The sequence below is a fragment of the Trichoplusia ni genome, unplaced genomic scaffold (genome assembly GCF_003590095.1).
Source record: "Trichoplusia ni isolate ovarian cell line Hi5 unplaced genomic scaffold, tn1 tig00000762, whole genome shotgun sequence".
In the NCBI taxonomy this organism is placed as follows: Eukaryota; Metazoa; Arthropoda; class Insecta; order Lepidoptera; family Noctuidae; genus Trichoplusia; species Trichoplusia ni.
The window spans coordinates 33,423-47,400 of NW_020800063.1; the positions used below are offsets into that span (position 1 = coordinate 33,423).

The 13,978-nt window shown below is 33.1% G+C and overlaps 1 protein-coding gene across 1 annotated transcript; it reads left to right on the forward strand.

Moving 5' to 3' along the window:
* The first annotated feature begins 222 nt into the window (after positions 1-222).
* LOC113507168 (CCR4-NOT transcription complex subunit 6-like) lies at positions 223-13,644 on the forward strand. Its single transcript, XM_026890023.1, has 4 exons — positions 223-354; positions 2,851-2,966; positions 5,328-5,521; positions 13,336-13,644. Exons 2-4 carry the CDS (start codon positions 2,859-2,861, stop codon positions 13,610-13,612), a joined length of 579 nt encoding a protein of 192 aa, XP_026745824.1. The 5' UTR covers positions 223-354; positions 2,851-2,858; the 3' UTR covers positions 13,613-13,644.
* The last annotated feature ends 334 nt before the right edge of the window (positions 13,645-13,978 follow it).

Consider the following 13,978-nt stretch of genomic DNA (forward strand, 5'->3'; position numbering starts at 1 on the left):
AAATGTTTTGGGTTACTATCAGACCCTTTATTGATAAGTACATCAAAGTGAATTACTATTAGGTAGGGAAGCTTAAAAATTTTAAAGTTCAATGAGCACAAGAGGTTAGACAAAAATTATTTGAATTAGTATTTACTTATTCGAACTTTGCGCCAAAGACTAAGCATTGTCTATGGTCGCCACAACACAACGTAAAGTTCTAGAATTCACCGCTAATGTCGATTGTCGCTGCAGTCGGTAAATGGACGTTTGATGTGGTTGTTTGTCAAGAGTGTCCTATTGTCTGTTTACAGTGATTTATTTCCCATTACTATAATCCTAATTGAAGTAAAAGGTTTTAAGGAGTAGATGAAGGTGTGTATTAGACGGTTACATAGTTATTTTATGGTTGAAATTGTTCTAAGTGTAAAAAGTGAATTGGCGCTTGGGGACTCAACTGTAGTTGGAGTCGATTCATCTCTTTTATGTCAGCTGTACACAAAGATGCTACGCATTTACACAGTTATCGTTGAAATAATGAATTAAATGAGTACTTTTTCGTGAAATTAGGTCTTGTTTCGTTGTTGAAAGCTTGCTGTGTGTGTATAATAACTGTATTCCATAGGTTTATCCGCCGTACTACGGAGGTTATGGACTTGTGTTGTCCTTATTTTTCGAAAGAAGATAATGTATCGAAAAAAGTCGTTTTATCACACCTAATGACCTCTCGCGGTGTTATAAAGGTACATTTTTATCACTTCGTACCCCTTTTAGTGTAAAGATTCGTTTCCATATGTATGAAAACAATGATATCAGTGTTTACGTAGATAAGTATGAAATATGGATTGTTATAACAGAAGTATTGGTTAATGTTCCACAGAAATCATTGCAGTTTTAGTTTTGTCACCATAGTTTGTAACATTAGCTTTAATTTAGTCATCTAAGACCTCCTAAACTTCATGTCAACTCAACATATCTTAGACCTATATGAGGTGACAGAATTGTTATATTTCTACCAGTATAGTACAGTTACGTTGTTAAAACTGTGGGATTGTGTGTTTACTTGGAAGTGTAGAATACATTCATGTTATCTTGTGTAAATTAATGTATTTACAACAGTTTGTTGCAGTGTATTTAAATGCATAGAGAGAGTCTGTAACTCTGTAGTACCTGCATATTTATTTAATTAATATCTTGAATTTATTAATAAATTATTGAATAATCACTCATCTACTGGGCAGGATGAATCAATTATTTATAAGAAGTAAAAATTATACTAACAAAACATAATCATATTTTGTTTATCACAGTATTATCTATTGATGGGTCATAATAAAAAGTAATTCTAATAACACCGCTGCCTTGATAATTCAGTTGTATTTTGTAAATAAACAAATATGACTGTCTTTTCACAAATATTTTAATAAAAAGTCAAAAGATATTCACAATATGAGATAATACAATCAAACAAAACAATATTGTTTGTATAATAATCGGCAAAATACATCTCTGCAGTATAAATTAACTAGTTTTCTCACTATCAGTTGTATAGGCAATTAAATTCACTAATCGTTGTTAACAAAAGGAACAAAAAAATGCTACCTATTCAAAACTGCAATTCTAGATGTAACTTGAATGGATTAGAAATTGACCTAGTTACATTGAAAATCATTGTTCGAGATTTTGGGGCTGTTGCTATGCTGTAAATGTTTGATAATTTATAAATCCTTTCTACTGGATATTGAGACTTAAATTAGGTTGATTTTATAGTCTAAACGGCAACTAATTCTGAAAGGTAAATCTCTCTAGAGTCTTCAATATGTGTAAATCATTTACTAAAATTTTGGTCATTTAATGAACCTGTAAAACCTTTATGGTCATTATACTATATATTTTTAACAGTGGTTTAATGCTATTTTTTGATCTAATAACCTGGTGGTCTTTGGCAGAATCATGAAGGTTTTAATTCATTTATTCTATCAATGTCTAAAGTAACAGACACAAATTGTTGGCCTTAATGTTTTCCAGTTATTTTCATATCAAACATGCATTAAGTAAGTATTTGTATAAGGAGAAATATGTTTCATGAAATATTACTTTCTTCAATGGGTTGTTAATGTCACCTTAGTATTTAATGAGTTGAATAAACCTTGAATGGATAATATTGTATTATTCATTTTGTGTGTCAAACAAAAAGTTATCGCTTCACTTTACTACATAAAACCAATCAATCAATGTTATTTTGGGTTGTGATAAATGTTCTATAGATGACAAACATTGATGAGTACCTCAATATTACAAGAAATTTCTAGGAAAAATGGCAGGGTTATAAAAGCAGGAACAAAGTAGCAAACTTTAAACTATTTCCTTAATTAAAAAGATTAAACTACTTTGTTTAAACTACATTATAATTTTAAACACAGAATTTGATTGTAACTTATGACTCATAACAGCAGCAAAATAATGCCTATATTCATGCCCCAAAACCCTGAATTATTGCTGACAACATTGTAATATTTCTCATTATACGACGTTAAACCCAATTTGAATTACTGCACAATAATGTTAAACATGTTTTACATATCATAATATTATTAACCCTTCACTAGACAGGGCGAAAATTGTATTTTTTAGGAATATATTGTACTACAGAAAAAAATATCAGTTTCCAAAAACTATATTCACTCATTATTATTAAAAATTACTATTATTATGATTCTGCCCTACCTCAACTAAGTCTTTAGCAGTTGCCGAGCAAAGCAGCGCCTTGCAGGATTGATTTCAGTTCTTGCTTCGATGACTACAATACTTCTCTCTCTCTGGTAAAAATAAGATTTGTTCGTTAATATTAATGTTGTGTATGTATTTCAGGTGACAGAATGTCTCGCAACAAAGACAAGCATGAGGGCGCTAGCGGGCGCACTTACCACATTATGTCGGAGGCGGAGCGGGCTTCCGGCCGTCGTGGAGGCTGGACCACGCTTGAGGTATCAACTTTTTTTCATACCATTAAATGCTTTGTAATTGTAGGGCTTTGAGTAGTAGTGCTTGCTCTGGTCTCTATACTACACTGGACTGAGTAGTCATGAGGAAAGACACATATGCTGTTAAACTGTTTGAAGCTCCCCTGTGAGTGTCCACCGCTGGTAGGGTAATGAGCAGTATTAAGCCCTAGCTGATTAGAGTTTTTAGGTCGAGATTTAACTTAATCCTCAGTCTCCTCTGCTGCATTTCGTTCAGGTTGGGGTGATATAATGGGAAGGTCCAAATCGGTTTAACGCATATAAATGTATTCTCCATGGAAATATCCCTGGTCAGTATATTTTAAACACCTAGGACCTGATCTTTTTCCAGATCTAACGAGCAGTTGAAATTTCTTACTTATTGTTGTTTCTGCAAATAACACACTTTGTACTTCAACTTTTATAGTCAGCTTACTACGTACGTACAGACCCAAAGACCGCTCACGTAAAGAAGTAATAAATTAGTATTACGTTTTTGGGGTGTGTGACGCGGTCGACACAAAGTCGACGTAATACCAAAGCGTTACGTACTAGAAACAAGTGACGAAACCACTATAAACAAAAAAGTGCGCCTGCGCAACATTGGAACACACCCACAAAACGTTTTCGCTGAGGCTGAGGTATGAAGTTAGACTGCCAGAAAGTAAATAGTTATTATATTAGAATGTAGAATGCATTAGTTTTATTATTCCGGGGCCTAAATCACAGAATGTAGAATGGTAATATGGAGTTCACGATGTGGGGATAAGTTAGCATGCTCTAAGAATATCGCCATTGAAGAGGTTCCCTAGGCATCCAATCCCAACCTTTGCCTGACCTACGGTTTCGATAAAGAATCTACGTACCGGGCAATATTCAGAGGACAGGGAGTGGAGATAAATCATATTTGAAATCTGTTGACTTTAATGGTAGTTTTTGTATTTACATATTACCTCTAACATCAACAACACATTTCCTTTAACCGGTAACTTATGCAACAGCTCTCTCGGCCAAGGTTTTTCGCGCCATTAAGAGCGCCTATACTGTACCCCGTAGACTAATTACTTACCCTTTTACACTTAACGACTGTTACAGCCATTTTGGGATAACACCTCATTATACAATATTACAAAACCTGTAGTGTGTTAACATCAAGGATTCGGTAATGATTTTTGCCACCTGTTATCTAACGAATAGGGTTTTTAATAATCTTAAGCCATGCCCTTAAACATCCACTACCTAAGACTTGAAAACCAAAAAGGATTTGCTTAAATCTTATACTTAATTCGATTCCTCACTTATCCCCAAACTCATTTAATTCGCCCCAAAGTTGTAATGTCTCCGTCTGTATATACGAATGGAGATATAAGACCGTCACTGTGCAATGTTTATGAGTAAAGCAGATAGATCCCGTTACTTGCCTTTCACACGAGACACGAATACAGAAATTCAAACACCTTCCATTTGCAATGACAATACAATCATATAATAAGCAATAAACATGAAACTGACATCAATCGATCGTGTGTACATTAGGTAAATCCAACTTGTTTATTTATCGACCTCAATAAATTACATACATTATCCTATTACGCGTTTAGCATTTGGTAATGGCTAAACTTAGTTTCCTCTCGCTTTACATACAAGGCAAACAAACAGTCTGCAACTGTTTGCGCATTTTATTTCAACAAATAATGTCAAGATGTGATGTGGTAATACGTAAATTTTCCTCCACTTGAGATGTATTCTGTAATATTGCTTTTGTAATCAGCCATCGTAAGCTAAACTTTCCACTCTTATTTTCCTATTCTTTTGTACTCTGTATCAAAATTCACGTTTTTTCCAAGAAACGACATTCAAATTTCTGTACACACTTTCAGCTACTATAATGTAGGCGCAATAGGCTTTCATTTTCTGTAACTCGAAGTCTTTTTCAATAGCTCTACAAGAAAGGGAAAGTTGGTACAATTAGGTAATAACATCTAACCCATTCTAACTCGCAAACTTATGTAAACACTTCAAATTTGTGTAGACTTGGGTCAAGCAATTTGATTTTGCATAATGGAGATAAAAAATTGCCATACTTTATATGTATATTCGAGTGATTTGCGTAAGCTACGAATTAAAAACTAAATCTAGCTCGGTGACCCGTACTCTTGATCTTACAGCGAAAATTCCACATTTCGACAGAATTTTGTCAAACTTTCTCCAAATGTCGCCAGTATCAACCTCTAGCATTCTTTGGCTTTCAGGGTACTTATAGGCTATAGGCGTTAATAAAACTGAACTTTTACTAAAGGTATACTATAAAATTCTTCGTACTAATGTTGTGTTAAACATTTCCAGGTAACAGGAGGTGTGCGCGCCCTAGCGCCCCAACTGTTTCAACTGACGCATCTAACCGCTCTATACCTGAACGACAATTCGCTGCAGCGGATCCCGCCCGACATCAACCAGCTGGCCAACTTGCACACCCTCGATATATCAAACAACAAGCTGAGATCGCTGCCAGCCGAGCTTGGAGACCTTATACAGCTCAGGTGAATATTTACCCAAATTTGTAATACGAAAATAAACCCAAAAAGGTGTGAGAATACTCTGTATCGGATTATTTTCGCCCTTCACGATGTAAATACTAGATGATTGTGTTATGTCTTACCATGGAATACTAGAACGAATTCTCTAATCTGAAAAAAAGGGTATGGTGATAGCTTTAGTCCTAGCGTATGAAACTAAATGATTATTAAAATCTTTGGACTCTGGGCCCACCACTCTTTGAAGTAAGAGACGATGTAGAACGGCGTGTCGTTCTTTCATCCGTTTACTGTGAACTCTGTGCAGTCCACTATTACGCAGCTGTGTCGCGTGATCGATTCCTGCGTAGGACAAGTGTTTGTGTGATCTAAGAATCGTAATCGTAAAATACGAAACAAAAGTAATTTGCACTTGCATGGTTTGCCCCAAAAGAACTAGTCGTAGTAAATGCTTTAATACGCAGGGTAAAGTGAATGTGTATCTAACAGCTACTAATAATAATAGTCATAATAATAGTCACTAAACCTATTTACCACATTATCGTAAAAACCGATCTAATGTCCAATACGATTAGTGTCCTTATCAATTTATTTTAAACTAAATAAACCTACCTTGAAAATTACAAAGCAACTTTCTCTTCTCTTTAAAACTGTGATAGATTAAAATTGAAAGCAAAATAAGGAACGAAACTTTATTGATTTTTATTTTTAACCGTTTTTGGTACATCTCTAAAACTATTAACATTTTTAACGGACTTCAAATAGAAGATTCTCAAGTCAGACAGTATTTATTAGTTATTTTTTCTTTATAAATTTCTCATCGAATGCAATGAATGTCTGTTGGTCACAAACTAATGAAACAGCTTTTATGTTCGTGAGCCAGGACCTGCTACGATCCAAACGAAAACTTCCAACTCAGTCTATGGAACGAATGACCGTCCCACGATGAAAATAATCAAAAGAAGTAAGCAAGGACGAAATAGATAACTAAATTCGTTTCTAACAAAAAATAATAATACTGATTTATGTAACTTTATTTTAAGTCCTACGCCTACTACTCAATCAAAGAACTATCTAACAGATTATCAGATAATTATATTTACCGTAGTAATATCAAGATGTTACTCCCTATTTTTATCTATAAACTAACTCGTGTCTACATTGTAGCTATTGTTTGTCTGGTCGGATAAAACCTTTATCTAAATAGGAATAGACTAATATTTATGTGTGTTTGAACGAGGGCTTTGTATAAATGGTTTATTAGGATCGTTTGTTGTATTCTAAATACACAAATGTATTAGTATATCAGAATGGTTACCTATAATGCGTTCTTAATGGTACTGTATGGCTTCATGTATCTCATATCTCTCAGATATAAATTAATTGATATTTCTTCAGATGCAAATAATTCAAAATTTTGCTTTAAGCGTTATTTAGATTGACATCCGTTATTGATGTTTTTGAATCTGAGCTAGAATAGGCAAGTAAGTTGCATATTTCTGGCATAGAACTTGGCTTGACTTAATTTTTGACTATTCTTCTAATCAGTTTTGATCAGAAATTTCTCGACATTTTGCAGGCGCATTTAGAGCTTTTTATAGCTTTTATTTACCCTATATTATAGGCTATAGTTTTTCTACCTTACAGTTTTAAAACAGTTCTTATAGATTAGTTTTTCACCTCATTATTAGCGATAGTCGATACCCACGTAACAGCAGTCACGACGTAAAAATAATAATATAGTGACAGTGAAAGTTTAATTGTTAAACTCGTGTAAACAGTTTATCGATGTCAAATGTGTGTCAAGTTAATTTTGTATACGTTTGGCTTGAGAAACATTCGGTTGTCTTACTTTAAGATCAAGGTCTTATTTCGTAAGTGAATTTGCAATTGAGGAAAATATATTCAAGGATGAGTTTTTGTTTGTTTTGATTCGTGTTCTAGAGTAATTGTTTTAACATTATAATGAGTATACAGTTTTAATATGTAGCTAAGGAGAGGTTCGAGAGTGTAATCAGTTAAACAAATAAGGAATAAAATTATAAAACGATTGAATATCAAATATCTTATCTCTTTTTACCAATTGATTTCGAAATTAAATTATACTTACCAAGTAAGAATTCGTGGCCAAATTCTAATGGTATGTTCTTTGCCGATTAATGGTGTACAATTTCATTCTCTCTTATCAGGGATTCGTGCTCCCGTTTACTTGCGCATGCGCTCTGCATAATATATCTTCACTGTCTAGGCTCTGTCTGTTTCTCATTGACTGACAAATTCTGATAAAAACATGTTTAAAGTAATCGTACGTTATATAGGCCGCTGATAATAAAAACCGTAATAAAAAACCATTTATATAATAATGTTAAACGCATGACTTGATAAGAAATATTAGTAATGCAAGCATTTTCCTTTTTATAATAATTTTAGTTTATTAGTTACAGCTGTAATTCGATTGAAGATTATTTCTTTAACTAATTCAGCGTTCGTTTGTTGCCTTGGGATAAAGTATGTGTTTAACGTTTGGTCACGTATTTGGGTGGTGAGACGTGCGCTGTTCGCCAACGGTGTCTGATTCACCGAAACTGTACCTAAATATACTGCAACGGTACCTTTCAACTGAATCGAATTTTTGTGTCGTATTATTGTGGAATGTAAAACTTGTAATGATCCACCCTTTCCAAATTAAAATGTGATGTGATGATAGTCTGTCAGATATTTTATTGGGATTCGTCACGTTTATTATTATAAATTATTGTAATCGTGACGACTTATATGATTCGTAATATGTTAGTTTTGTGTCAGGTATCAACTAGGTGTCGCTTGTAATCATGAACGGCCTACACATCAAGAAAAATATTACGTTACTAAGTTGGTTTGATTTCTGTTTAATGTCCCGTTTGTCTACCGGCTATCTTATTCATACCGGTACATAGCGCAGTCAGCATATAAGGGAATGGTCATAAAGTGTGTATATCTCTACGCAATACATATTATAAGTACAATCCAATTTAGTAATTCTCAAAAAAGGAGATTGTCTGCAGTTTGAATTAATGCCGATCAGTGAGCAATATCCAATGCCGACCTCGTTTGATATCTAACAGCCGAGCGTGCTTACTCATTAACTTGCAAACTGTCGACCTTATGCTAATTTACTGCAACATGATGGTTTAATAGCAACTTAGTCGTGCCTCCAATGTATTATTTTTGAACGCTTCATGCCCAAAAAGGAGTTTGTTTTATACTGTTCTTATACGGGCATGTTAGCAGCATAATTGATAGAATTTCTAAACTTGGTTAAAGAATGTTATTTAATTTACACATATTTTATTATGTAAAACGTTTTCATGTTTTATAATAATTTGTTTCATTTATTAAGCAAAAGAGGTCGGTTATGATCTATTATTTATTCATCAATTCACCCTTCTTGTAGGTGATTCTGTTTTTCCAGATAAATGGTTTATTAATAGCCGTATAGATCAGATAGGCAGACCATGTAAAATGTTGTATTCATGTGAAAAGTAAGCATAGCTTTACCCTCGGTATTTTGGTTAATGTTAGGCAGCATGCTGTGGAGCTCGTTGTCTCGTTTTATTACCACAGCTAGACCCGCTTCTGAAGCGGTAAAGGCATCAGCAGGGTAATGCCAATCTTGACTAACACGTTCAAACAGTGTTATGCTAGTAGACTAATTTATTTTAAATTTGAATCTTAAGTGAGTAGGCAGGTTTCTTTTAACATTTTCAGTTAATAAACAGAAGGGTTTAGAAACAGCTTGAATATTTTCTAAAAACGTTTAATATTCTTGGAATTCTTGTAACATTCATACATACCTATTTCTTTTACTTATTAGAACAACCTAAAACATTGATAAACCACTTTGTACGCCCGTAAGAATAAAGTAATCCTATTTCGTATGAAAATTGCTTCTCGTGTCATGGCCACATCTTGCTTACAAGACTTCGATTGAGTAATATACACACATACATGCATATCTTCTTATTTAGTGGAATCTTTCACTCAAAACATTGAATATATGTAGTAGTATATTTTTGTTTGTAGTTTTATGCTGAATTTTTTATTTGTCTTCTATTTTGTATCTATATTCGTTTTGTTTCATAATTCCTGTTTACCATATTTTTAGACCTTTTAACTTACCTAGTTCTTATGCTGTTATATTTAGCTGCTTCGTGTATAACCATGTGCTATTCTTACATCCTTTTACTAGTCGTCTCTAAAAGTTGTAAACGGAGTGATAAATTAGAGAGATATTTTGTCAGCTCTATTTGCAAAATCTGATCTCATCGTCTTACTCCCTCATGCCGATCTGAGCTAATACGCTTTGAAAAACAAACGCAGAGGCAGCATTTGTTATTCAAATTCTCCCGCCAATGAAAAATACAAAAACAACGTTTATTATTTCTTTTAAAATAATATCAAGATGACTTCAAGTGACTTCCAAGAAAAATATTTTGATAATTTTTCAACGAACGAAGAAAACTTTCTATCCGTTATCATTACCAATGTGTAGTATGATACGACATGTAATCACAAAATAACACTTTCAAAACAATATTATACATTCAGTTTATCTTACGATAATATTTATGGTATATAAAAACAAGTTTATTAGCATTTAGATATGTGTATAGCGAGCGTGTATGTAGATTCGATGTCTTTGACCTCTCGCGTGTTTATTTTGCCGTTGACGTATATTTGTAAACAGTAAATGAAGTAAAGACTTGTAAATTATGTTACTGTTTTGCATACAACGAGTTCTTCTTTTTTAATACCTATCTTTTGACAATATTTAACTGGTTTTTTTTAGAACCTTATAATGATCAAAGAACAGTACGTGAATAGTTCAATCAACTTTTTTTAATTTTTAACTACGTAAAAAGTGCTGCTTATCGGATAATATTTTCAAGTAATACAGTGAAAAAATTATACGTTTTACAAGACTCGAACCCGCGACTCCTGGCTAGACGTACCAGTCGCTTTACCAACTCAGCAACAGAGTCACGTAAAGCTATCAGTTGCAGTTTCGAGTCCAGTCTGAGGTTTGAATTTTCACACACCTAAAATTAAATGAGTCCTGTGTTGAGGACACGATTAAAAAAATTGCGATCGATATACGAGTTTACTCTACAGTTTACTAATTAAAACACAATTCACACAAATGCAGGTCAATATTAAATATCGTAAGTAAAACCCGTTTTACTTTCCATAAATATATCAGAATCTGAAACATGAATCATCGCCATGGCTTGTTTAATAGTACTTAGGGGCCAAGCATAGCTTTAATTAAGGTGTTTTTCATTGTCCTACATTGAACCAAGAAGGTATGAATAATAATAAATTACTTATGTGACTGGTACAAATAAGGCTTTCGTTAAACCGGTTACAATAAATGCATTTTAATAATGACGCATATAACTTTTTATTATAATAAATTTAATCGTTACTGGGTATGTAAGGCCTGCTTCTACGCAAACAAGCAAGGATAAAATTTGGTATGGAGTTGCTTCAAAGGAAGGAGATGGACAAATATTTGCCAAGACCTCATAGAGTAGTCGTAGCCACTTCCAAATGTATTACGAAATTAATTATTGCCTTTATTTAAGAAATAAAGTCGAGTTTCTTACACCGTATGGCAAAGATAAATTATTATGTGGACACGCCTTTATATTTTCTTCATTGTTTTATGCGATGTTGATAGTGTGATAAGAGGCACATATTTCTCATCGACGTAGATTCCTGAAAACACATTTTTTGTTTAATTAACTCTTGAAGGTCGTTGAACCGAAAACTTCTGTTCATATTGCTATCGGGCTATCGGTGTTATCAGTTCGTATTGTTAAAAATAATTTTAAATACACACTTAATGACCGCTGCATTAAAGAATAACGGTTTTGTTGCGGCTTATTAATTAATAATACGTTATGTAATTATATAAAATAGCTCGATGCAGCAGTTATTACTTACATTTAGGCTAAGAGGTTGACCTTCTAGTGTTCAGGAAGACTAATTGATGTAAAAATCTTTTCATTATAGTGATGATATTATGTTGATAAAACAAAAGTTTTGGCGCAAAATGAACTCTATTGAACAGGAATACCGTTCTCTTTTGTACTCTAGCTATATATTTTTTGATGCGACTTTTATTTTAGTGTTATTGTGATCATGCTAAGTCAAATGATTCATTTATCAACTAAATCAACAAATTTACGTTATACTTTATCATTCCGGAAATTGTCCCGTAATTAAGGATATTTATAACCTGTTGTTTACATTATGAACGTGCTTCTACTAAAATTCCACGTAATTCATTAGTTAAATTTTGTGGTGATAGCATGATATCCCGTATTTTCCGTAGTATTCGATTGTAACGAAGTCATTGGAAATAATAATAACATTAATATATGTATAAATAATAACAATCCATACAGATAAATAGAGAATATGGAAAAAAATACCTGAATACTAGTTCGAATAAAAGATATATACATAAGTTACAGTAAGCCGTTGCAACGTTAAATTAATAAGTTCGGTGAAAATATTGTTTTAAGTCAAGAAAATCATATACATAGCTTGCAAGGTAGATTGATCAATAACATGGATAAACATAATATTTTTTAATTATTTCAATATAAAATTTACCGCAAGATAAATGATCGTATTTATTTTGCGTATATAATCAAATCGACACACAAACAATGATTCACTCAATTTCGCAATGATAAACATTTTTACAAGTGAAAGATAACAAATGCATTAACTGAATAAGCCACATATTTTTATTTGTTGTTTATTTATATCCGCGTATTATAAAATCATAATTACATTTTAAGACGGAAAATTTAGAAACTGCGGGAACAAATCATTACATAAGCTTAATACACTTTACTTTTGTGTAAGTCAGAAATTTTATTAGTTCAACCTCAACAAATTGGTTTGATACATCCAAGTTTGCCCATAGTTGAAAATACTTCATAAAAGTTTACTGAAACAAGTTCCTAAACTTCGCCTAGAAAAAAAAAATACATTCAAAAACACTAGAATATTAGAATTAATGTTTTATTATTGTAATTTTGACAGCAATTTAACACCTTATACTTTATATTTTCCTTCATTTGATATCCATCCAAACCCCCCCTAAAAATATATTCAATTTGATTTAATGCAAGATTAACCATATTCAATCTATAAATTTAAAGTGAAACCTTTCTCTACCCAAATATGTACCCACTGCATATTGAAAAGCGTGATCCTTAGAGAAAGTCGAGTAGTTAGCGTTAACATAAATCGTGTCGTCGAAAGAGAATTGGAGCATTTCTAATGTTTTTATAATAGACGTGAATAACATGAAAGCTACTGCGCAGTTTCTGAAGGTTTCTTTCTTGCTTTCAATAGACCGAGCCCTTTCATTTTTTGGCATTGTATGTGATTGTTCAAAGTCTCTGGAGGACGGGATGGAATTGTTTAATTGCTTTCGATTGAATAGTTTCAAGACGTGCAAAGGTTTTAGTAGATATAAATATATGAAGTAGAAATCTTTTGCAAAAGTTCGCGGGCAATGATAAAAATAGTTAGTTTCGACCTATGAAATTACTTTAAAACAAATTACTTGTTTTTAATATAACATCACAACATTGCAAGTACCAAACCGATGCTATATGAAATCATATTATAAATTGCTTACTTAAGTGGATATTAATTATGGCATTATTTAAACGGATACATAATAAAATAATAGAGCTCCGACTCTTCAAACCCAATAACTTTTTACGACATTAAATAACAACCAGCCATCTCCACAGAGAGCTGCACCTCCACAACAACTACCTCCGCGTCTTACCGTACGAGCTCGGGAAGCTGTTCCACCTGCAGCTGCTGGGCCTCCAGGGGAACCCGCTCAGCAAGGAGATGCTCTCCATATACAACGACAACAACGGCACCGCGAAGCTGTTGACGTATATGCTAGACAATTTGCAAGGTAAGTCCACTTTATTTGATAATTTAACCCAGTTGTCGATCACTTGGAAGATCTTCAAGCATTTAAAAACATTCCTAGAAATATTCAGGATTTATATTTAATAATAGTTCATTTTAAACGGTAAATTATCATGTGATATTTACTTAACACAGTTGAAGTAGTTAAATATATTTGTTAAATGAACCGCGTCACCCCCTTCGCTTTCAGAACAATCAGCGCCATCTCTTTTCATTTATGATCATTATTTTAGTTCTCGCGGTTGACGTTAGATGTCGTAACCAGTAGCGCTGTAAGACTGTTTGCCGAGCCGGTACTGTTCTAATTACCTACAAAATTAAAACTAGATTTCAACCTCTAGAGACATTAAAACATCATAAATTTTACTCGGCTACGTTAATTTAAGTGGAAAGGTTACCGTGACACCGAGTCTTTTTATTTACTTGCTCTTTTGTTACTTTTAACAATGG

Coding starts and splice junctions, on each gene's coding strand:
- LOC113507168 (XM_026890023.1), top strand. CDS start 2,859: ATGTCTCGCAACAAAGACAAGCATGAGGGCGCTAGCGGGCGCACTTAC. Junction 2,967..5,327: donor GAGGCTGGACCACGCTTGAG/GTATCAACTTTT, acceptor AAACATTTCCAG/GTAACAGGAGGTGTGCGCGC. Junction 5,522..13,335: donor GGAGACCTTATACAGCTCAG/GTGAATATTTAC, acceptor CCATCTCCACAG/AGAGCTGCACCTCCACAACA.